General features: G+C 43.1%; 2 protein-coding genes across 8 annotated transcripts in view; one reads left to right on the plus strand and one right to left on the minus strand.

Annotated features, from left to right (window-relative positions):
• The first annotated feature begins 1,164 nt into the window (after positions 1-1,164).
• Positions 1,165-21,547, plus strand: mms22l (MMS22-like, DNA repair protein). The gene is made up of 26 exons (XM_053433535.1): positions 1,165-1,286; positions 2,646-2,843; positions 3,118-3,243; positions 3,450-3,502; positions 4,106-4,193; positions 4,313-4,490; positions 4,794-4,887; positions 5,019-5,149; positions 6,208-6,321; positions 6,424-6,600; positions 7,008-7,070; positions 7,173-7,292; positions 8,202-8,437; positions 10,667-10,883; positions 10,973-11,262; positions 14,643-14,824; positions 15,156-15,306; positions 16,449-16,588; positions 17,188-17,330; positions 17,671-17,827; positions 17,978-18,123; positions 18,291-18,502; positions 18,741-18,907; positions 19,903-19,999; positions 20,844-21,011; positions 21,191-21,547. Exons 2-26 carry the CDS (start codon positions 2,671-2,673, stop codon positions 21,264-21,266), a joined length of 3,699 nt encoding a protein of 1,232 aa, XP_053289510.1. The 5' UTR covers positions 1,165-1,286; positions 2,646-2,670; the 3' UTR covers positions 21,267-21,547.
• Positions 21,548-22,139: 592 nt separating this feature from the next.
• The window catches only part of klhl32 (kelch-like family member 32), a 33,023-nt gene continuing 30,395 nt past the window's right edge, over positions 22,140-24,767 (minus strand). For 5 of the 7 annotated variants that reach the window (XM_053431589.1, XM_053431588.1, XM_053431590.1 and 2 more), the window contains 2 exons: positions 24,422-24,516; positions 22,140-23,279 (listed from right to left, as the gene is read on the minus strand). In XM_053431589.1, the coding sequence (XP_053287564.1) occupies positions 23,118-23,279; positions 24,422-24,516 (257 nt within the window). In that variant the 3' untranslated portion in view covers positions 22,140-23,117. The remainder of the gene's footprint in view (positions 23,280-24,421; positions 24,517-24,767) is intronic. The other 2 variants (XM_053431592.1, XM_053431591.1) reach the window with 1 other exon arrangement.

Consider the following 24,767-nt stretch of genomic DNA (forward strand, 5'->3'; position numbering starts at 1 on the left):
TGTGTTTGTGCGGAGACACCGAGGGGACAAGTGACTGGAACCGAGGACATGGGACAGGTGCTCCGTGTGGATGTGTTATAGCCTGAGAGGTGTGTGATAATATATTTTTAATAATCTGAATTCACACATAATGACCTGTTCTCGTCACCAGTGTTTCTACTTTCTCTTACTTTTGGTGAAAATAAACTTTTTGAAACATTATATACAACAAAATATGGGTTGTTTTTGGTCTAGAAAATTCGTTTTAACCTGTGGAAGAAAAACAATTGAACGCCAAATCGAAATTATTGAGATTAAAAAGTATTAATTATGAGATAGCATATCGAAATATGAGATTGTAAACCATGATTATGAGATAATGTCATGTTCATGAACAAGTAAGTCATAAGAGTGAGGTAGTGGAAAATATGAGATGGCAAAGTGAAATTACGAGATGTATTTTGAAATACTAAAATGGTAATTTGTGATACTATGTCGTTATTGAGAGATTAACTAGTGGCAGAAAGTTGGACTCTGGGCAACAAATCCGACGGTGGTCTCTGTTTCGAATCCACGGAGTGACAACAAAAACAACATACCTGGACGGACAACACCTGGACAACACCTGGATCTGTTCCACACTGTCAAAGTGCCTACCCCACCCCACTGTCTAAGTGCCCCTGAGCAACGCACCTTACTCCCCTAACACCTGCGCCCCGGGGCGCCGTGCATGGCTGCCCACTGCTCTGTGTGTCCTCCTGTGTACACCAGATGGGTCATAGCAGAAAACAAATTCCCCCCCTTGCATGTCGTGTGTGTGTATGTGTGTGGGACAATAAATGTATCTTATCTGTATCTTATCTTATCTTATTCGTTCATTATTTTGAATTAGACTTGTCATTATAATGATTTACAAGATTATTGGGTTCCCATAATTTAGTTCACATGAGGGGGGTAACAGTGTGGAGCAAATTAAGCATAAAACACTTTCATACAAACCTCTGGAGAGATTAAGAAGAAACGAACAACAAAATGTAATACCAAAACCACAGCGACTCCCAACGCGACGGAGGAAGTTCGCAGCAGTGACTCATCTTGTTCTGAGTGGGTCAGCACAACGTGGCCACGCCCACTCCGAAACTTCCCACCACTCACAGGACGCGCGGCAAGTTTGCGCATGCGCGACGTCAGCGCGCGGGAGAGAGCAAAAACCCAAACAATGGCGCCATGACAGCTGTGTGCTTTCTTCCTGTTCATGTACACAGTTAGGGAACATAACGCCGCATCTCACAAGAGGCCACGACGAGGTTCGTCTATGTAGTAGTAACGTTTGTGTTTCTGCACTTGATGCGTAGTTGAGTTTAAATAACACAATTTGACTCTACTAACGCGGAGTACATTTCAGACGAGCAGATATTTGTGAAGAGTTCTAATAACAGAGCCATCCTGTACATACTCAAACACCACAGGTGAAGAGATACGGTGTAACTACTATACTACAAGCTGTAGGTAAACTACACTTAATTCTCGCCAGTTCAGTTATATTATCTAAGATAAGTTGTTTAAGCTCGCCGGCGTTGCAGACTGGTTTTGAGTGTGGCTGCGCAATCAAACAATATCATATACAACCACAATTGTCGCAAAATGACTGTCAACGTATATCGATGTATTGTTTATGTATCGTACAGGTGCAGTGAGGAGGTAATACACATAACTGATCTATGATACAATAGTCTGTTATGTGTCTCACTGTGGGGGAAATTTACAGCAGCAAAAAGAGAATTGTGAAATAAGTAAGTAAACATATACAAGGAGCTGTACAAATATGTGCAATGTATACAAAATCCAAGAGTGTGATGGTATTACACATATAATATCTAGCTCAGATCTGTAAAAATATTGCTGTTTATCCAGTGTTTACCATTCTCTGCTCATGGAGATACGTTTATAACCACAACTCTCATTCAGTAGCTAAGATCAATCTTTAAACTTATATGAAACAATAATGTGACGTTTAACCAGATAATTATCCCTATTGACTGATATGCAGGTTTTGAGCAAAGAGACGTACCTCACAAGAAGTGAAAACAAATAGTGACCCATACACCTGTTAGCTGAATAATCACAGTGGTGATATCTTGACTTGTGATTTTGTGTATTATGTTGTTATATATTTTGTATTATGTTATATGCACTGGGGTATTCAATGGGTAATTGTTTTCTTTCAATATAAACTCACCAGACACACAGTACACCACACTAATACTGGGTAGTTCCTCCCTTTGCTCTCAAATCATCCTCAGTTGGCAGTGATTCCACAAAATGTTGAGATTCTGTTGAATGCACTTATTGTAAGTCGCTTCTGATAAAAGCATCAGCTAAATGTAATGCAATGCTTGAACACAACTGCATGACATAGTCTCTGCAGGTTGTTTTTTTGATGTACATTCATGCTGTCAATCTCCTGTTGGAGTACATTCCACTTGGGTTCTGTTCACTGAACCAAATGCTATGTTGATGAAACCAGTTTGATGTCTTGTGACATGGTGCATCATCTGAAGATGGTAAACTGTGGCCATTAAGAGATGCACATGGTCAGCAACAGTCACTCATTTTTTGTGGAACAATCTTGTAATATCTCACCACGGTGTTCATTGTCATTATAGGTGATGTTGAATCTGCTCTGACCACATGGCGGACGACTTCAGTCAATCCCTCACCCCACCAGTGTCCCCCTTTGCAGCAGACAGCCTATGTGAGCTGACTCCCTCTCAGCCACCTTGCTTCTGCTGCTCTGAAACAAAGGATGACCCCACTGGAGCTCTCTCCACAGAGGGATTTGCTGCTAGAGGTTCACTGAAGCGGTACAGTCACTGTCAATTCATCAAAATCACAAACGCAAAATCTGTTAGTTAACCATTTATCTGAGTAACTGAAAGACTCAGGACCCTAAGTAGCTGAATGGTTTTGCTGGAAACAGACTGCTGTTGCTTGTTTTGTTTTAGTTTTTTCTATTCACACATCAGTTTTCAATGATTAAAATTAAAATCTGCTGTGCACCTTTTTTTATTTGGTGGCAGCAAAGAAGAAAATACTGTAAATGAAGTGTTAATTGATGTGACTGCCTCTTCTCTGTAGGCTGCTGTTGCATCTCGACCCTGCCCCTGCAGAGTATGAGACAGACACGGTGGAGATTTTTGGCTTCCCCTGGGTAACGGAGACAGCACTGGTAGAATCTACAAAGGTTCTCTTTGGTCTGTTCAGGTAAGCCAAGATGTAACAAATATAGTCCAGTTTGTCTTTAAAATCACAAAGTTGGAAAGTGAATTTATGTTGCTTGCACCATCCTGATATGCAGATCCTTTATCGAGGCAGCCATGGCTGAGTTATCTAATTTGTGTTTAAATGTGTTAACTATGGTTTATTCATGCTCATTTCAGTCGTCCTGTTTGCTCTTTGCTCCCTTTCAGACAAAAGGTTTACAGGTTGGAGACCTTGGTGCAGTCTAGCTCACATGACTTTGGTAAGCTTGCATATAGAGTATATGTGATTTCAAGCTCTGTCTATAATCAGGCCATAAGTTATAATGTGAACATTCTATTCATAGTTATTCATTGTTGAGCCACATTAACGTACATGCTTTGTCTGTTAGGAGACATTGGTAATGTTAGAGAATCCATGTGTATTGGCTCAGGTAATGTCTGTAGTACTACACACAGGTTTAAAGTATCAGGGTCTGAAAATGAATCTTACCATCAGATATCACGTTGACTGAAATGTGGGTTTAACCACTTTAAGTTGATTGGCAGTTGATCTGTGCAACAGTTTTTTAGAGAAGATGTCTGACTAGCCAAGGGGCGTACCATGTGTTAGGCCCACCACTCGGGGACTGGCAGGTCAGGGTCAAAATTCCATCAGAGCAGGTTCAAATTAAGTGTGAAATGAAATTGTATCACCGAATAAAATTCAGTATTTAAAAGTGTGTGTTTTCCACCTGGCCTGCATTGTATGTTTATTTGGGCAACTGACTGACTAATACTGTGCTTATCTGGAGCTAACTTACTTCATTGATTTAGTTTCACATACGAATTATGACTAAAGCCTACAACATTGTCATGTGTTTTAGGTCAAGCAGGCAACCTCCACTATGAAGCAGGAGACCTCAGACAACAGTGTGTTTCATTTCTCCAGTTTATCAAAGTCTTTGTGCACAGGTAACTCTTTTTATTTAATGTCAGAGCTGTTGGAAATGTTTTAACTAAATACCTGTTATCATATCCTGTGTTCAGCTGCTTTTTTATTTTTACGTGCATCTCTGTTTGTATCTGCTCAGATATGTGGAACCTATCAGCTCCATGGATGCATGTCCAACCCACCCCTACGAGGAACTGGAAGCCCAGTTCCCCTCTGCTCTTCTGGAGGAGCTGTTTGGCATCACTCTCCTCATAGGACGTCTCAAAGACCTGCCTGCCAATGTTCAGAGTGCCTTCACTATACAGAACCCTGGAAAGGTATAACTAAGTTACACCTAAAGTAGATTACCCTGCATAGATCTTACTCTAGTGCCTGCACTTACCAAGCATTTAATTAGGCAAGTATATGTAAAGCATTTGTTACATCAGGTTATACTATAAAGGACATATAAGTGCCGGTACAACAAAAGTGCAAATGGCAAAGGCTTTACTGAGCAAGGGAAATAATGTAGTCGACAGATTTTGAGGAATGGCTCATATGACCACAGTTTGTTTTTCATTACCACATCCCTGATTATTTATCCATTTACATTGCACTTAATTTTCTGCATTCCTCCACAGATTTTTCCTCCCTCGTGGCATTCTCTACACCTTCATCTCGACATCCACTGGTCCATCCTGGAGATCCTTCACATGCTTGGTTACAAGATGCAAGGTATATGTCTGGTCCCTGCATCCTGCATCAGAATACTCAGACAGCAATCTCTAAATGATGTGGTTTAGGGGGTAGAATAGTTAGTCATCATCATGGAAGCTTTTTGCAGTTTTAACTGTTTGTTTCCTCAGGCCAGGTGGTGTATGCCCACCAGTTTGTGAACCTGACAGGAGAGAACCTGACTGATTCCAGTCTGTTTGAAGAACACCTGTGCAGTCTGCTGTGTGACCTCACTGGTCTGGCCATAGGCAAATACAACAAGGTGGGCGGCACTGTTGAGAATTATCTGTGGTATTTCTGGCTTATTTGTAGCTTTAAGTATAACTGATACTGATGTCATTACAGTATATAGTCACTAATCAGTGATGGAAACTGCATAAAGAAAACATAATATACCATAAATATTTGGAGCTGCTGTTGGGAACCTACTGTGTTAAAGATTTAATATGTAACAATTCTTCATTGAAATGTCTAAAAACACCTAGAACAATGTCAGCGTTTCCAAATTAATTATTAAATCTATGCCGTAACTGAGGTGTATTTGCAAACGTACAAACTCACTCACGGGCAACAGATTCCCAGTGACAGCTCCACAGAATAAAGAGGGAAAGATAAGCTCTCGTTTGAGAGAAAGAACTGCATTGCATGCCACAACTGCAGCTGAAACTGAGGTCTGATTGTCGACGTGGACAGTAAAAACGTTATGGAGCGCAGTAGGGCTAGTACTTGATTTCGCAATATTGCGAGCAAGCACACAGCACACAGCAAATAGTAAATTAGTTCTCTCATGTTGTTTTGAGAGGTGTCACACAATTTTGGCTCAATAAGAAACTGTGGCAACACAAAATAGAATTTTAGTCTCGAAAATAAATACACCCTATGTTATATATTTTATTGAATTATTTTATTGACTAACAATATTCAAACCCAGAGAAAACCCAAATTGTAATCAATATGACATTTTATTTCGGTCACCTTTTTAATTGCGTCCTATCTTGCTTTACCTGTGGCTTTGCTGGTCTCTGGTATAACTGCTGGGGCAAATTATGTATGAGGAAAGAAAAATACGCTGTTAACAAGCTAGCTATTTAGCAGGTCATCAGTTTGTATTAATGGCTTGTAATGGATCGCGATTATTCATAGCCATTTGCTTTGAGTTGCGTCTGGTAGATTTTCATTGGCAATGGTGATTAAGAAAACAAATCTCATGATCCCACACTGCTTCACAATGTCATCACACTAGGTTTTTTGATTGTTTTGATCGAGAGGCCTCTAGCGGCCAAAGTTACATACATTTAAAAGGATCCTGCTGATTTCTAGGTAAGGCCTACAGAGGCGCTGTGCAGCCATCACTACCTTTGCTCCTGCACCAAAGAACTGTGGGTTCTACTCATGCATCTGCTGGAATACAGGAAGAGAGTGTTGCACACACAGGTAATGGAAATACCTGCAAGTTCAAAGTCACAATATAAATTTGAATTGTATTGAATTGTCCATTCTAAATGAACCAACGTGTATTTACTGTTATCCTTCCAGTCTTTTTGGAGCTACATGAACTTGTTGCTGAGGCCTCTGGTGTCAGGGAAGCCTGCAACAGAACAGTTCAGGGGCCTCCCCACTCACTGCAAAGACCCTCTGGGATTCACATGGTGGCTGGTCACTCATTTAGCAATGTTAGGCCAGTACAGTCGGAACGGGACCATCCAGCATGAGGTAATATGTTTAAAACTATATTTTTAACTGCAGATTTAACACTACATAAACCCTAGGCCTAGGGGTTAATATAAGAGTGTATCACAAGGTTACCAATGAAAAGTATTGAATGATTTCAACCCGCAAACCCCCTTAAAATTCAGTTTGAACCATAATGTAATTATACATGTTTACTTCATCTAGTTGCTCCAGGTTGTCTGAGACAAAATTGAATAAATTCTCCTCTGGTTCAGAGTTGTATTTTTCAAGCCATTTTATAACTCGACAGAGACTCTTCTTCAAGTGTAAAAGCAGTCAGAGACACTTTAATAACAAATAACAAAAGGTACCAAAACTAGAAACAATAGCTCACAATTATTGATTGAAGTTTAATATTTTTAAATATCCAATTTTATTGTCTCCCACAGAATCATCTGGGTGATAACTGGGCTTTTGTGGAAGAACTGCTCAAGTTAACTTGTAATCCCAAGGTTAGCACTTTCAGTTAAACTACCTTTTCAGATTTGTTGTCCTTTTTTGTAAGTTTTTTATTATATTAATCATCATGTGTGTGTCTGTGCTTGTACCAACAGGGAGGTCTTGCAGAGGAGCAGGTTAGGATGCATGTCCACTGTAGTCTGAGTGTCTGTCTGCTGTGGGATCCAAGCACCAGTGCCGTCTCCACACTTTGGGACTATTACAGCAAGAATCTGGTAAGGTTATGCCTTTTGAGGAATTCAGTTCAAGTCCACTTTTACTGCTTTTTATCCTCATATACCGCTGAACAAAATGTTGTTTATCATGGGCCAAAGTTAAAAAATAGTTCAATGAAACATGACACTGAACATAGGAACAGATCAAGACTACGGAAGTGGGTGTTGCATATGAAGCCTGGTGATGGAGATGCTGTTGCTCACCTTTATGTAAACACAGTGAAAATAAGCAATGATTAGCAGAGTAAATAATAAATACAAACCAGTTTTAAAACAGCAGATAGAAAATAAACAGTTGTCATCAATGTAGTCTCCATATGGCTAATGTGAGTAAGTATTGAATATAAAATGAATGTACAACATACAGATGGTTCAATTTTTACTGTGCCACTCCGGCTATAAAAACAAAGGGTATATACGTAGTTAACATAATAGTGTATTTATATATATATAAAAATATGACTAATTGTAAAAAGGCAACAGTTGAAATAGTACAGATGATACAAATGAACAATAATAAGCATAAATGTTGTGAGCACGTGATGGAATAATAGTGGGAATAAAGTTGTTCAAATTTGATATATTACGTATATCAGCTACATAGAACATTGGCTCCACATTTTGTAATGATGATATATCCTTTTCTGTCTTTGTCTTCAATGTCCTGCTTTGTGTTGTAATAGTTTTACTCTATATATGAGGAAATCACAGGTTATTGCTCAACTCTGACCTTTCACATTTGTATTATGAGTTGCATCATGTTTTTGGATTTTTTTATTTATTATTTCATTCACAGACTAAATAATAATTTTTCATGTCACAATAAAGTATGTTCATGCAATTGAGCAGGAGATTTTCCTTTAAGTTAATACCATGGCCTGTATATTATATTATTTCCCTCCACTTCAGAGCGCTTCATTCACTGTGCCCTGGCTGGGGATGTCTGGCCTGGGCACTCTGTGCAAGACGCCCCTGGCTCTGCTGGAGCAGGCCCGCAGCTGCTCCTCCCCCTCTCCCCTCCATTCTCCGGGACACACCCAGCTCTACCGCTCAGCCAACTCCTTCCACATCTTCCTTCGAATGTTGGCCCTGTGCCTTGCACAGGACAGGGCTGGCGGAGTCCCACAGAGACAGATCAAAGGGAGGTAAGGATGGAGAGAAGTCTGGGAGTCTTTGTAGTTCGTGCTTGTCTGCACTCGCTTCCACCATGAAAAATAACCAGCCAGACAACTCAACACCATACACATACAGGGTTTTGAAGATACAACCTGCAGTGGATGCTGTGAGAAAGGGTTACTAATCAATGCTAGACTTCTTAGGATAAATTGTACCCTTTATCTCCTAGTGTGTGTGTTGTGCTTCATGTTGTGGGGACCTAAATCTGTTTGTACAGGCACATTATGAGGACAAAAGAAATTCCTCATAACATAAATTATTAAATATTAAGTTTTAGGTAAGGGTTAGGCAAGTGTTAATTATGGTTAAGGTTGAAGTGAGTCTCCAGGAAAATAATCTGTGTGTGTGTGTGTGTGTGTGTGTGTGTGTGTGTGTGTGTGTGTGTGTGTGTGTGTGTGTGTGTGTGTGTGTGTGTGTGTGTGTGTGTGTGTGTGTGTGTGTGTGTGTGTGTGTGTGTGTGTGTGTGTGTGTTCGTGCGCAAGCCTGTGTTTGCACACTATCATGCTTCTCAGTCTTGTTTGTGTGGGTGCCAGGTGCACCACAGTCTCCCAGTACGTCTTTGATATTTACTCAGGCCCCCCAGTGGAGCAGGTGTCTCAGGAGTCAACCACCTGCTCTTCATAACAGACCGGAGCCAAGGAGCCTCCTACTGATGCACACACACACTGTGCACCTGCTCCCTAGAGTAGTGACATGGTTTCAGAGTGTGTTGGATGGAGTAAGAGTGAGTGTAAAGTAAGGAAAAGAGCAAGGAAAGATCAAAGGTTGATATGTACATCAGAATCGAGTGCTGGATCATCCTATATCCCAGGCCGGCAGGGCGCCAAAGAGCAGCAGCCATAGATAAATCCGCCTAATGACTTCCCTCTGTCTGGAATGTGCTCAGTAGCACTGCAGACACGAGGGCTAATTAGCTAACGAGCGTGGCGGTTAATTCGCCTTAACGAAGCTGTGTTGGTTTCCAACACGGATAGAGAGGGGAGCTTGGGTGGGGTGGAAAGCAAGCTGGCATAAGCCATAATGGGCTGGGACGGATCCAAAAAGCCCCCCTCCACTATTCACCAAAAACCATAACCGCTGCCGCCGCCTCCCCCCTGAAGGCGTGAGGTTTGCTGACTGTATCACTGCAACGTTTCAGGCACCGTTCCCACTCCTGGCCTGGCTCTGTGGGACACCCGCGACAACCGCATTAATGGGATCGACTTTGAACATGTTGATCTCCAACGCAGGGAGTTAGGAGCATCTGCTCGCCTCCGGAAAAGAAAGCTGTCCGGAATAAACAAACAGACATGCAGGTTGGGGGAACACAGAACCCCCCTCTGCTGCCTCCCAGTATGCTGCTTATATGCGTTACATATTACCCATTCATCTATTTAAATCTCCCTCCCCTCACACTCTGACTGCATGCTTGGCCATCTTCTCATTTTGTAGTCCTCTGTGGGTGTATCATGTCTGATTTAGGTGTTAACCTGGTCTTTCTCAATTCCTCCCTGGTTTTGCTCCAAGCTTTTATATCATTCATACTTCTTACCCCGAGCTTGTATTTGGATGCTCACTGTTTGTGTTTTGACCCAAGCAGCAGCTGTACTCACCTGTGTGGGCTGTTTCTGTGTTTGGGAGGTGGGATGGAAAAGGGGTGGCTACAGCCTTGTGTGTTTTCCTGCCAGCGAGGAAGCTCAATGTGTGTGTGTGGTTTTATTGATCTCTCTCTGGTGTTGCAGTAAATTGGTTTGGCTGTAGAGAGAGGGACCAAGCGCCTACTGCTGTGTGTCTGAGTGTCTCTGACATTTAACATGATCTTTAAAGGAATTTCTCCACAGTGCCCGCAGGATCTAACAGCGTGCTGGGTGGTTCTCTATTCTTCCTCCATCTCTTGCTTTTCCTTTCTCTCCCAAACACACCAATACACACACACACACACACACACACACACACACACACACACACACACACACACACACACACACACACACACACACATATTGGCTGGGCAGCCCAGCCTCTCCCCTGGAGCTGAGAGGGTGATGGAGGCAGGTAATGCATTGGTGGGGATAGAAAGTTCTGTGAGTCAGTATTTAAAGTCAGGGTGTTTCAGTAGAACAAATCACCTCTGACTAGTTGGTCAGGGGAATAGAATTAGCTGACCCTGTTTTAACACCTGTGTTTGTTCTCCCCTCCATTCTTCTCTATATTTCCAGGATTTACTCCAAGTTCTCCTCAAAGAAAATGCAGGAGTTGTCAGAGGCCGGCCTCATGAACTTCCTCTTGTTGTTTCTGGTGGTTGCCCGACAGATAGAGCTGGAGGACGTGGCCAGCAGAGCCTGTGAGTTGCTCGGCTTCCTTCCAGCCAGCTGCCCCCCTGGACATCGTACCCTTGTCTGGAGAGGACAGCTATCACTGCTTTTGTTGTTCCAGGTAGGTTTGCTAATCAGAAAATATATTTTAGTTGTTGAACTGCAATGTTTGAAGGTTTTTTAATCTACATTATATGATCTGTGTTCAAGGAGAGGGGTCTGGATGTTGGTGCCCAGGCTAGTTGGCTAGCTTCCTCCTTTAATGAGACAGCCAAAGAGTTCTACAATAAGACCACAGAGGTCTCTCGCCGACTTGCCCTCTGGGGGCCACTTGGGTCCTATCTGGATGGCGTGTCCGAGGTGTTTGAGACAAGCACCAGTCTCAGCCTATCAGAGGAGAAGCTGCTTAATGAAGGGTTTGATTGGTTGCTGCCCGCTTGCCGCCAGACAGAGCTGAATTCTGCCTTGGGCTTTCTGCAGATTGTCCTCACCCAGCTCAGGTGAGACAGCTGGCATAAATATGCATCAGCTACCAGGTATCTCATACCTTTCCTCATTTTCTCAATTATATTTCCTCTCACTAAACGCCATCTCCTCACAGATGGTAGACACATTCCGACAAATGTTTTCTTGCCGAGGCCGAGCTAAGCTTCCATAAGAATCTGATAAGTGGCCACAGCAGACGAGAATGATTTCTTCTCCTCAACTCAACCCAGTACAGACTGGCTTCTCATACTGACAAAAGGTGGATTGTGCTGTCAGCTAAAATGAGTGTCCGTAAAGACCTTATGTTGAGTTGAGGCCTCTGCTTATCTCAGGAGGCCTACTGGCCTCCAGGTCACCCTCACCAGGTGCTGCCGGAGCCCTGAGTAGAGTTACAGGCCCAAGAGACCCTGCATGGACCCTCCTGTGGTCCTCAGGACGGCAGTATAATTCTGCAGGCCTATTGAGAAACTATGGTCAGCAGGGCGTCAGGATGGGTTCAGCTGTAGGACACAGGTGTTGGTTACATGAACGACCCCAGCAGAGGGTCAGTTAGCTGCAGCTGACACCGTGTCTGTGTATGTGTGGAGGTAGAGATGGGAAAAGAGGTGACGGTAGAAAAAAGTCAGGCGAGAATGTAATTTTATGAAGTAAGAAATGGTGTGTGATCTTTTGGTGCACTGTAGACTCATCTGAGTCTAATATTAAAGAGCTGAGTGTCACCTTGCATGCTTGCCTTGGATTTAGCAATAAGCCTTTGCTCTCCAATGAACTATAATCATAGCAAGTGGTGCAGTGTAAACTAAGGACAAAAGCACGGACATTAAGGGAAACATTCTCTAAATCCGTAAATGTAACACAAAACATTACAATAAGGAAAACACACTAAAGCACTAACACAAAGGGGAACTGCTACACCAGTTGTCCTCCGGGACACCAGGGTGAATCATGGGCTTGATTTGGATAGGCAGCACGACAAAGTTCCTGGTGCTGCTGCTGGATGCAACACTGATGAGAACAGAGACAGTTAACTAAAACAGTAAAGGTACATGAAAATAATGAGCAGATATCACTAAAATGCTCCATAATTCTGGAGAGAGTTGTGAGGGTCACATCACAAGAGCAACACATTTCACATTGTACAGCCATGATTCACACATTTTTGATACCCAGCCTAATCAGTACATATTCCTGGCTTTTCTGCACATGACTTCTTACATTGTTTTTATGCCCCTACATATACAGTATGTTTATATATATATATATATATATATATATATATATATATATATATATATATGTATATATATGTGGAGTGTTAGTAAGCAATGAGTGTATTACTGCCGCCACTGCTTAAATCTTGCACTATTTACAAATGGTGCTAACACACTAGACTAAAGCAATTGCTTTAATTCTTTAGCATATACATTCCACCCTCTCCTCCCTGCACATACAAACCCACAGACCTGCCCACAAACCAAAAGTGAAACAATAACCAAAGTATACACCTCTCTTATTCCCCATTAACAGAAGCGGTATTAACACTGTATCTGGATAGCTCTGCTAATTCCCAAACTTCCCATCTCAGATCTTGGGGTTGGAGGGCACACATTTGCACATTAATGGCCAAGGAGAGGGAGAGAAGGAGAGAACTCCCACAGGCGCTCTGTGTTATGGCCTGCACCGCACTGACCCATTTAACCAAATAAAGAACAATACCGTGCTCTCCCTTTCCAATCCGTCCCACCGAATTAAACATAATTCTTTGGCCTGGTGATTCTCGGTATGTCTTTGTGATTAATTCATTTTCTGTGACACAATTAATGGGTAATTATGTAGCCTGGCAAATTTAACCTGAGCATCATTATGTCTATTAAGGGCTGTGTGGAATCTGCACACATTAAGAAAATTATTCTAGCTATGGCCGAGACAGTGGAGGGTCCAAACAATCATTCTTGATAGCCATTGCCATGGAGCTGAGGTGAGAGACCAGTGCCAGGCATAATTCCTCAGTTTGATTCCTCCCCATGACCCTCTGCTGTGGGAGGGTGTGGGTGGTGCTAGTTTCTGAGGGGCTCTGACATTGGCACACCCTGTTGGATCGGTTTTCACAAAATACAATTAATCCCCATGTCTTTGATTGGATAAAAACAAGCCTCCCTGTCTAGTGTTTTCCTTTGGTGAGCATTAAGACGTTTTGCCAGATGCGGAGCCTTTATTGTCAAAGACTAGAGTAACTACTGTTTGGTCTGTCATGAACAATTCAGCAACAATTACACCTACTCATTGTCATACTGACGCATGGATCATTTTAACGATAACGTGGGCAGTTCAAATTGTGTGTGTGTGTGTGTGTGTGTGTGTGTGTGTGTGTGTGTGTGTGTGTGTGTGTGTGTGTGTGTGTGTGTGTGTGTGTGTGTGTGTGTGTGTGTGTGTGTGTGTGTGTGTGTGTGTGTGTGTGTGTTTGTTGCGTCCCTGTGTGTGTCATTATTAGGAGACTGTGTGTCTGCGTGTTCGATGCAGTCGGGGGAAGGATTAAACGGGAGCCCTGCTGGTGTGTTGGTGTTGTGTGTCTGTGTTTGTGTGTACACGCTGTAAGAAGCCGCAGTGAGGAGGATTAAGTGGGGTCTCTGACGATGTCTTGTACAATAAGGGTTGATGGGTGTGAAAGGCCCATTCCGCAGTAGTAACGAGGCTAATGAATTCAGACTCTAATCGATTGTCTCAGCTCTCTCTGGATAAGATGCAACCTTGCTGGAAGGGAAGGCACCGTGTGAAGGTGTGTGTGTATGTACCACAGCAGGAGAAGAGAGTGCGTGGCTGAGGATGGGATTGAAAGGGGGGGTTTTGCTAGTTCCTCTGTCCTTTCCTCCTTTCCCAGCACACCGCAAAACCCTGCATCCCCACACCCCGGTCTGGGCGACTGAGGAGGACAGGAGGATCATCTCCAGTCTAAATGAGATTACAGCTCCTTCAGCTGCTTATCTGGGCTAATGCCAGCCACTGTGGGGTTGCTGTAGCGGCTGGGGCCAGGGCCAGGGATGAGCCAGAAGAGCCAAAGTATAGTCTGTGTACAGGGGATCAGCATTAGGCTCCACTCTATGGCTATAATATCCTCCTCTCCTTCCCCATCTCTACTTCCATCCAGCTTTGCTCCACACTGCAGCGCACCGCCGCACCAGTAATCCCCCAGGAGAGAACAGAGGGAAAACACATGAAGAAGTGGTGAAAGAGAGAAACGGGAGAGCAAAGGATTTGAGAGAATAGAGGGTGGAGTTGGGGGGGCGTGAGTCTTGTACACAAGAGGGAGCACTGTGTTTGGATTTTGCATGGGTTAGATTTGTTTATCTGCTTTCTTTGTGTGCGTGTGTGTGCGTCTCTCCGTGTCTCCTTCCAGACGGGTCCACCAGCGCAATGTCCAGCCAGCAACCACCTTCGCCTGGGCTCCCCTTACCACCAGTGTGGTGAAAGAGCGCCACCTAGCTGTAGCATCAGCTCTCTGGTTGCACTTCTTCCCCTTCCTGCGCAGCCTACGCCTCTCACAGACCCCTCCAGCACAGCTGGCAGATGCTGCTGCAGGTCAGTGACGCCCACTGGGAGTAAAAGAGACACTGAGAAGAGGGAAGAGAAGGCTGAGAGAACCAGGTGGAGGAGAGCAGAAAGAGTTTTGGACAAGAATTTGATGGCTGATACTTCCAACCATTTTACATGAGCACATAGAATTTGAAAAGCAGTTAGTCAGAGAGAAGGTCGTTAGTAGTTAGGAGGATAAGAATATTTTTGGAATGTAAAGATTCAGAAAAATTAAAGGTTTCTAGGAAAAAAAGTCAGGACACATGCTTTGCACACTGCACCTTCATCATGAACCTATCGACTTTCTATTAATTCACACAAAATGAATCTCCCACAGGATTCACCCTGCTTGCATTTGATTTGCCCAGCTCTGCCCCCCAAGATCTTCAGCCCAACCCAGTCCAGTCCATCATGCAATGCTTTGGCTGGGACGACATGGTTCACCCACTTCTGGTGACTCGCTACCTTCCCCATCTGCTCCAAAACAGGTACAGTTACCCTCTCGTATTTGCAGCATTTGACCTTACCTCAATCACAAAGAACCTTTACCTCATCACTGTGGAAAAACCTAAGGTAAGTCCAGCTGCTTTCAGAATTGTCCTCAAGTTTCCCTGATACTTTCCAGAGTAGCTGTATGTGAGATTTTCTAGAACTTTCCTGCCTGCCCCCTTAAAATGTCGGGAAAATGTCCAGCTCATGTCATTGTGATTATTGAGCAGAAGAAATCCTAAATATTCACAGTGAACAAATGGGATTGTTGATGACGTGTCTAATACGAAACACACGCAAAACTGGAAGAATACAAATATCTCAGGATGAAAAAAAGGTGCCAAACACATTGAAGATGCTGACTGAGAGAGATTTTAGAGCTAAAATACTGTGCTTCATGCAGTAGAATTTATAAATCCTGTCCTGTACATGTTCTACCCAGGTAACACCCTCCAACGTAAATGTTCCATATGTTAAAGAAAAACTTGGTCCAGACAGTCAGTGAGCATCCTTGGTTTTGTGAAAATAGATTTTAATGAAAAAATTGCACCTTTGCCTCCAAACTGATTAACAATAGGGAATGGATCTTTAAAATTTCACTCAAGGGTACCAAGCACTGTGACGATCTCAACCTCAGAGGTCCTCCTCAGACAGGGCCACGTGATATTAAGGTGCTGCGTCTGAATATAAAGGCAGAACACGGAAGCTGTTTGCACAACTTGTCCTTCCCTACAGTTTGAGCTGTTACCAATGTGGGATTTATTAAATTTATGTGAAAATTTAATTGAGTGGTACAACACCTGAGATAGAAATTTTCACCACCTTGTTTCCTTCTAGACTCATCATTAAAAAGTGTAAGACAGAATAAATTTGATGGAAAGAGGATTTTATGTGTTTCACAGACATGTGGATTCAAGTGTTCATGTATTTTTTAATAAAACAATGTGAAATTCTGCTAGAACTCAGAAAATGACCTCAGCATGTTGAGGCATTATCCCACATCCTTCACCTGCGTCCACTTTGTTTTCCCTTGTTCATCCGGCACTTTCCTCTCACCTACTGAATGCTTGATATTTCTTTATATGTTAATCATCAGTTCACACCACTTATGCTCAATGATTTCCATCTCTGTCTTTTCCAGTGAGCTGGTGTCTTCACTAAGCGGTGACTCTGGTGCCGGTGTGTCAGGTTCGGCACAAAGCCTGTCGGTGAGGGCCTGGTTCAGATGTGTTCTACAGCAGCACCTTCACAAGAACCCAGATGGGTCTGACAGCAGAACAGGTAATAAATGTATGATAAATCTTCATCCTCCAATGTGATAAATAACTACCCCGTGTACACACATAGCACCATTCATTGATTAACATAATATCATGAGTTTTATTTTATACTTTTTGTTAGTAAAATATGTTAACCCAAGATTTTTGATACGGGTCATTGACTTTAGACTTTCAAACTTTCTTTTTTTTACACTTTATTGTCTCCCAGGGGAAATTAGTTTTCACACCCAGTTTAGCACAGATTAACACAAGCGGACACATTTCAACCCAGGCAACCCACAAGTAGGGCAGTACAACACATGAAACATAAACTATAAACCCTCCTAACATACATGTCACATTCTCTGAGACCGTTAGTTTGTGCTGCTCTGGAAGAGAGGACAAAGCTCAATTAGGCCCTTCTCCATTTATGAGTTTGCTAACCCTCACCCTATAAACAGGAGTGTATGTGATATTAATTAATCAAGCATTATCCTGAACCTCAGGAAATCCTGAAAAACTCAAACATATTCTCCAATTTATCCCAAATGATAATATTTCAAAAGACATATAAAATACATTGTCATTGCATCGTGAGTGTTTGTGCCCACGTTTTCCCAGGCCGCGCTGTGGAGGAGCAGTTGTGTGAACTGACCCGGCTCGTGCTGAGGCTTCCTGAAGTGGACAGTCTTCTGCAGAGAGCCGGCCTCCAGCCCACAGCCACCAGACTGGAGTCCAATCCAGCCCTGGAGATGTTTATCAAGGTAACTCTTGCTCACAGCTGACAAATACACAGAGGTATTTTTGTGATATCAAGTCATCCTTTTGTCTTTGTGTATTTATAGTGACAAGAAATAGTCTTGCTGTGGGAGACATTGTCAGCTGCACCATAACTGACAGGCAATGCTTTTATGTCCCTGTCCCTTTCCTTATTTTGTATAAGACACACTGTCCACATCCTATCTAAGTAAAAATGAATGTGCACTGTATGTTTTGTATGTGTTTGCATATCATTGTCTCATCTGGTCTCGTCTTTGGGAGCCACAATACACATGCAAATGTTTCTTTGAATGTCTTTTCTTATCTGCTTTGTCGTGATGTCAGGCTGTGGGCTGTGTGTACAGCGGACTGCAGACTTTGCCTGAGCGTTCAGCCATGGTGACCAGAGCCTTGGACTTCATCGGAGACATCCTGAAACACATTAAACCTTCTCTGGTCAGCAAGAACCAAGAGGGATTACAGCTGACCTACTGGGCTGTTGGTAAGTGTACCACTCACACACCTCACCTACACACATCTTCTGGAGGTTCTTTGTGTCTTGGATTTTACAGTGTAATCCACGTCTCAGGCAGGGGGACTTATTACAGTTGTGAATATCTCACCATGATTGTCTCTGATCTTTGTGATTCAGGCTGCATAGTGAAGCATTGGAGCCCCCTGCTGGCCACATCAAAAGCCCAGCAGCTGCTGTTCCGTATCGTGGATGGGCTGCTGCTTCCCCACAACCTCACACAGCAGGATAAAGCTCTCAGGGACAGCTTACCTATGTATCTACAGGTCAGGGAAAACAATTTTTACACCAAAACACAAACACACAGCACGCCTAAAGGCATCCGGTGTCATGAAAGACAACGGATACCCTTATCCCAACCCTTTCATCTCTCATCCGTCTGTAATATGCTCAGAGGTTTCCATTCTGACATTTTTAATTTATTCCCCTGCAGGGTTTGTCTGTGGCCTCCAGTGTGTCTCAGTCGCAGGGTGCCTACCTGAAGCAGCAGCTCCGTTCTGTTACCCGCAGATATCTGGATCATTTCCTTCCTGCCTCACCTTCCATAGGCATCATTGCCAACCACCCGGTGCTTCTGAGTTCCTGCGAGGCCAATTCAATCTCCCGGGGGCCAGTGCTGAGGAAGATCATCCTGGAGGTGCTCTGGTAGGTCTCTAGAGCTGCAATGTGATTTCCCTGTAATTTCCACGTTGCATACGTCTCCTGTCCAGCAAATCAATGTATGTATAAGAGTGATGAACATAGACGATTATCTTATCATCGCCTACATTAACATTCTTGTTGATGCGGTTTCGTGCCCGTCACAATGTTTTTATATAAATATATTTTTAAACTATGTAAATCATCTTCACAACTTGTCTGAAAAGTGTCTCTGGTTCTACAGTGAGAGCTTCCTGCAGTTCAAAGGTTACACTCCTCCAGCACGTCTGGCGTCTGTCCTGATGTTTCTGTTAGAGCTTCTGAGACGAAATAGAGACTCAGACCCCGCCCTGCTCACATTGCCCCTCCCCTGTCTGCTGCGCTGTGTGATGCTCGTCAACGAACCGCAGGGTAAGAGATGTGTACAGACACAAACAATCTGAAAACATAGAATAACTGGACTTGTTTCCCAGTGACAGAAACAAATGAAAAGGATACTGCGCACGCCACCAGTGACCACTGAGTAGGCATCTGGCATTTAGAGAAGCCCCCCCATCCTCTCTGGCCCCTTCACTGTCTCTCTCACACACACTGTTTAAACCTCATGTTGCATAAATACATATACATATGATGAGATCAGATACATAAATACATAATGGTCTGAATAGTGCTTACAATTTCACATGTTCATAGACATTAAACTCTTCATATGCCTGATTTTTATTGAAAATAAATCCATTAATTCTTGAGAAAGTCACAAATGTTGAAAAACACCCTTTCTCACATGTTCCATCCCCTTTATTGAATTGGCTCCAAAAGAGTTCTTCCTTCGCTCTTGCACCACCCTGCCAACAGTTAAACAAACAGACAGCAAGGAAAAAACTAGATTGTCTCTCAGTAGAGCTCATACCTCCGTCAAGGCCAAACAGTCCTCTCATTTGGATCGACATCAAAATGTACACACTCATCGATACCAGCCCCCTATATGCTCCTCAATCTTTCATCAACATTCACACATTATTCCCTGAGAATCAAACAAAATGTTGAAAAACATTGTGCAGGATTCTGGTCATCAATTCAGTTGTTTTTGCGTAATTATGCTAATTAGCAAATGCCGATTAACACATAACCCCCCTCGGTGGAGGGAATAACCTGAGGTTTTCTGTGATGTGGTGATGACTCAAGTTTCCAAGATCAAATATTTTGAAAAGTTTTTACTGGTGAATTTACTTCACTTACATGTGCTTGTTTTTACCAGTGAAATGTTGAAAACACTGATGTCAATGCCTAAAACATTTTTACAAGTGCTAATTTAAGGCATAAATGACACCGTAAAAAACATTCAGTGTGAATAGTGATCACAGAAGGGCTTTTTAATGACATCAGTGTGCGTTGTTTCTGTGCAGTGAAGAAGATAAGCACAGATGCTTTACAGCTTGTGGTGGAGCGATGTGCTGCAGCATCTACCGAGGGACCATGTGACCAGATCATCACTGTCTTACGGTAAATGACAATAATGCAGAACATAGTGGACTGCAATAAATATCTATACTTGTATGTGTTGCTCACAGGAAGCAACAATAAGGTGTTTATTTAGTGTCTAATTCTGCACAACTGTGGTTCCTGAGAGGAGCACAAACTCGCCCTTTTGCACTTGCAACCGCTCAACACCGCCCGACAATCGCTCGCTCATCAAGTTGAATGTTAAAGCTCTGGAGGCCGGGACGTCCCCAGCCCATCTCTGATCTTCTAACCCCATTACCCTTCATTTTTCTCTAGCAATTGTTCAATTTGGGAGGCATGTAAACCACTGCTATTGACACAAAAGGTGTATGTTACAGACGATTTTCTTGTCTTAAGGGCTTTATAAAAGTGGCTGGCTTAATGTTCCTCTTTTTTTCTCCAACTGCGACATTTCCCCCCGACATATTTTTTAATGATTCTGCCACCAAGAAGGGGTTAGAAGATAAGAGAGAGGCTGAGGATGGCGGTGTTCAAAGTGAGCGATCAAAGGAGGGGAACATCAGCCACTTTCCCCACCTCTCAGAGTCGTCAGGCGGTGTGGACTGTAAGGAAGAGCGACTTCCTGCTCAGCTCAGCCTCGTTTGCGGGACTGCACTTGTGCATGTGGAGCAGAACCGCTCACTCATGAGTGTGCCTTTCACTCGCGGACACTGTTCTGTGTGCTTGCAGGGCAGAAACGCTCCCTTGCGAGTAGGGTTTTGCACTCGCATGAATTTTGAACTAAGTAAACGCCGTACAAAGACTGATATAAACTGTCCATCTTACATTCCAACCTGTTCTGTCCTCCATGGCTTGACTGTCTGTGTCATCCCGATACTGCCAGGTCATTTGTGGAGGAGAATGAGGGAGTCTATGACCGGCAGGTGTACAGCACCTTGGAGACAGTGGCTGTTTTAGATTCCTCTGTGGTCCAAGCTCTCATTCCCAATCTGTCTCTCAGTCTGAGAAACACTGAGCACAAGAGAGGCCTGGGCAAGAACATCGCCTTGAGGTGAGCCACTGCATGAATCATATATCCTGGAGGCCATGTGGACAGGATTCATCGCCTGAAACTATTTATAACTTGTCTAGACAGTGAGCCGCCTCTCTGTACTGAAGTAGAATCATTATATAGCTGTGTGCTGTATTGAATGTATCCACTAACATGACTCCCCCCGCTCTGTGTAACAGGACTGCGTATAGGAAGTTGCTGTCGCTCCTTGGGGAGAGTGGGCAGGTTGAAATAAGCAGTTTGGAAATTGCCTGAAAAAAGTCCAGGACCTGGCACCAGCTCCAAGAAGGTTCCTGAGCAGAGTGTCGTACAACATGTGAGAGCGTCTCACTACCGTGATAATTACAAGTCAAACTACTGATGAAGTAAAACAGCACATGTGATACATTTACAATGTTTCATGAGTTGTGGACCAAGTGGACTTTGACAGCTCCTGTGTCTAATATCACTGGTTGTATATATGTACGTATTGTAAAGAACATTCAGCTCTGTATTTGGACAGATGTGTTATTAACTAAATAAAATGTGAAAATATATATCACTGTGCTCACAAGTGTCGATATACCTTTTCATCCCGTTGGGTAGTTAGAGGAGTTAGCAACGTGAGCATTGAAGCGAGACCAGGCTATTTATGCGTTTGCCATAAAGTGCTGGATCTGTTTCTGCTCTCTTGGCAGTGTGAATTACAGATTTGATGACAGTCATGGGCGGGCCCAGAGTTCAGCAGCTCAAAAAGAGGAAGGGAAAAAACAAACTGAGCGAGCACAGCAGAGTACTGTTTGTTCCACTTCTCTCTCCTGCAATCCGACTTTAGTTTACACCTAATCACATGAAGTCTCACTTTTATCTGCCACAATCACCAAGTCCCATTTTATGTCATTGCTAGACATTTTCCAGCCTCATCAAACTGCAACGCATCCCTTCATCTGAGCAGCTTTTCCTCTGCACCGCGTTCCTTCCTTCCGACAGTTATCAGAGGGGCTTGTAGAATTCAGACAGAGGGATGTAGCCAGCAGAGGCTTGAAATTAGTGCTCAATTATCTACTGCTACTAAATCATTCTCACAGAAGACTACAGTCACTTTCCTTCTTCGTCACAACAGTTTTCATCAAATAAACCCCAGCACGATTTAATCATGTAGCATCTTTATTCTGAAACCTTTCCAGACATATTGTTTTGGACAGATGAGGGAAGTGCAGGGATCATGTTTTCTCTCTTGGCCAAAGCATCTTTTTGAAAATCGGCATAGTGTTGCCTGGAGACTGTTCTCTGAATAAGGACAATGACCAGACTTTCTTTTGAACATAAACAGTCTGAGGTCCTGAGCATAATAAAAATCTCACACTCACATACACAGGTCGATCATACACACACAAACACACACACACACACATTCACAGTAGTTTGTCGCTGCTGTTGCAGAAATAACAAATTCATTGTTAACTTTATGTGAACTAAAACATTACATGGTCATTCATGCACTGATGAGCATCAGCATCTGGCACTCGATACTTGTTAACCCCGTCTGTAAAAGTACATGTGAGTTGAAGAGAAGAGAGGCCTCCTCCTCTGTATCTTGAAAAATAATGCAGTACATGTTTTCCAAGCCATCAAGGGGATTATAGTGGTTTGATGGAGATGCTATCTAAGCTAGAAAAGCTCCTTCATCTCTATTAAAAAAATCTGCTGTTCACCTCAAGTCACTTCATTGGTAAAAGGATAGGCATTTTGTTCCTGTCTTCATGGGGAATTAAAATCCCTCTGGAGTTATTTCTCTTTATTTGCTCATTGCGTCTTCGCTGGACATCACGAATGGCGTCTGTCCTTGGGGAAATACAGCAGTAATGCTATATTATTGTGACATCTGCTTGTGTCTGAGTTTCCAGGAGCCTGCGAAATAACATGGCTCTTGTGGATCAGGTAAGTCATGTTTTTGGATCCAAAAGAAATCCCATATGCACTCAGATGACAGAGGTGGCAGGCTCCGTGAATACTACGATCAGGTGCATTTAAGTTCCATTTGCAAATACTGACTGTCCAGAGCTGAGCTGAGGCTCCTCAAATTACTGTCCTTGTGTTCAGAGACACTATTGTCCATCAGGGGGTTCAAACGGCACCTATTCTGTGATGGGGGACTTGTAGAGTCTGCAGGTTTGGACAGGTGTAGTAAGGAGCAGGCAGGAAACAAGCTGCTATACCGTTGGAGGCGAATGGCAGCGTCGGTCCGTAGAAAACCTCCTCCTTCCCCTCAGTGCTCAGATCCAGCACCTGGAAATGCACAGTCGTTATACACATGGCAGTGGTTTGTGTAACAACAATAGTTTTTGTAACAACAGGCCATGTTGTGGTGCTGTGGAAAGGTTGTTCTGATGGTCATTCAGTTCAACACTACCCCCTAAACTACAAACTGGATTACCATGACGTTTTGCACTAGTGTGGTCCCCCCCCCATAGATGTTTCCCAATGATGCTGGTGACTGACTGACTATAGCGTGGTGTCCATCCACTTGTATTTTAGCGCGAGATACTAATGAATGGAAGGATTGCCATGAAGTCTGGTACACGTCATGACATCCTCGGGATATTTTGATCCTTGAATTCTAATCTAGAGCCATTATCAGGTTTAAATAAACAACCTGATTGGGTAATGTAAGCACTTTATTCACAGATATAAATAGTTAGTTAAACAACATATAAATGTTATTATATAGTATTATTCTTAACTATTTTTTTTTTAGTAAAGGGCAGTTGTCATGGTTCCAGTGCAAATTCATCAATACAGATTGTGCGTTGATGTGGTGTCGGAGTAATCCCCCTAAAAATCCCCATCTTAAAACGGAACTGCAACTCAAGAGTCAGCGACATTTTTGGTTGCCAAATTGCTGATGACATCACTTATATATCAGTTAATATGATTTTACAATCAGCTTTACACAGTAGCTCCGAGGAATAAAAGATAACTTTGGTCTCATGCAAACTGTATGCCCATCCCTCACAAGCACCTACCACCACACTTTTTATCCAATAGAGACATTTTTAGGATTCACGTGCATATATTGAATATTTATATGTCTGTCAGACATGATTATTTTTCTTTGCTCTAAGTTAATAAGCAAATATTGGACAGAGGTGGCAAGGTGTAGTTTAAACCCTGCTCTGTTGGCATTAGGGGGAAAAAAAGCTGAAGGAAAAAGACCTCTTTCCTCTGTCTGGGCCTTGATTCCTTGTAGAACAACCTCTATGATAACAACACAAGATGTATGTGGCAGGGGCTATTTATAATTCATCTACTGCTGTTGAGCAGCATTAGAATAACTGAATTCATATTTACTTATTCATATCACACAGGGTCTGATCATCCTGAAGTATTGCAACAGTCGTGAAGGTAAATCTAAAAGCCTCATCTCTTACCTGAATGCACGCCAGAGGCTCGTTGGTCCAAATGGAGTACCCTCCAACCACATAGATCCTGTCATCATGGACAGCGATACCCGACTCATTCTGACCTGCGGAGGACAGAGCAGACACAATGCTTCACCGTGCCAAGCAGAGGGCATTCTGACAATATGGCTTCCACATCCCCCCGGGAGCAGAGAGGGAGATAAATGGAGAAAGATGGGGCGAGGGCGGGAGTGTACGGAGAGCTAAGATTGAGCCGCTGCTCTCTTTCCTTTGACTTTGTCTCAAACTTGTACCGATACCACAGGAGGTAGGAAATGTAAGGTCACCTGAACTTTACACCCTGGGAGTCTTCGTT

Source organism: Pleuronectes platessa, chromosome 10, assembly GCF_947347685.1.
Source record: "Pleuronectes platessa chromosome 10, fPlePla1.1, whole genome shotgun sequence".
NCBI classification, from domain to species: Eukaryota; Metazoa; Chordata; class Actinopteri; order Pleuronectiformes; family Pleuronectidae; genus Pleuronectes; species Pleuronectes platessa.

Bases quoted from the DNA above. Each gene is read 5' to 3' on its own strand.
- mms22l (XM_053433535.1), top strand. From the start codon at position 2,671: ATGGCGGACGACTTCAGTCAATCCCTCACCCCACCAGTGTCCCCCTTT. The intron at 3,503-4,105 runs GTAAGCTTGCAT...CATGTGTTTTAG, and splicing joins GTCTAGCTCACATGACTTTG to GTCAAGCAGGCAACCTCCAC. The intron at 20,000-20,843 runs GTAAATGACAAT...CGATACTGCCAG, and splicing joins CAGATCATCACTGTCTTACG to GTCATTTGTGGAGGAGAATG.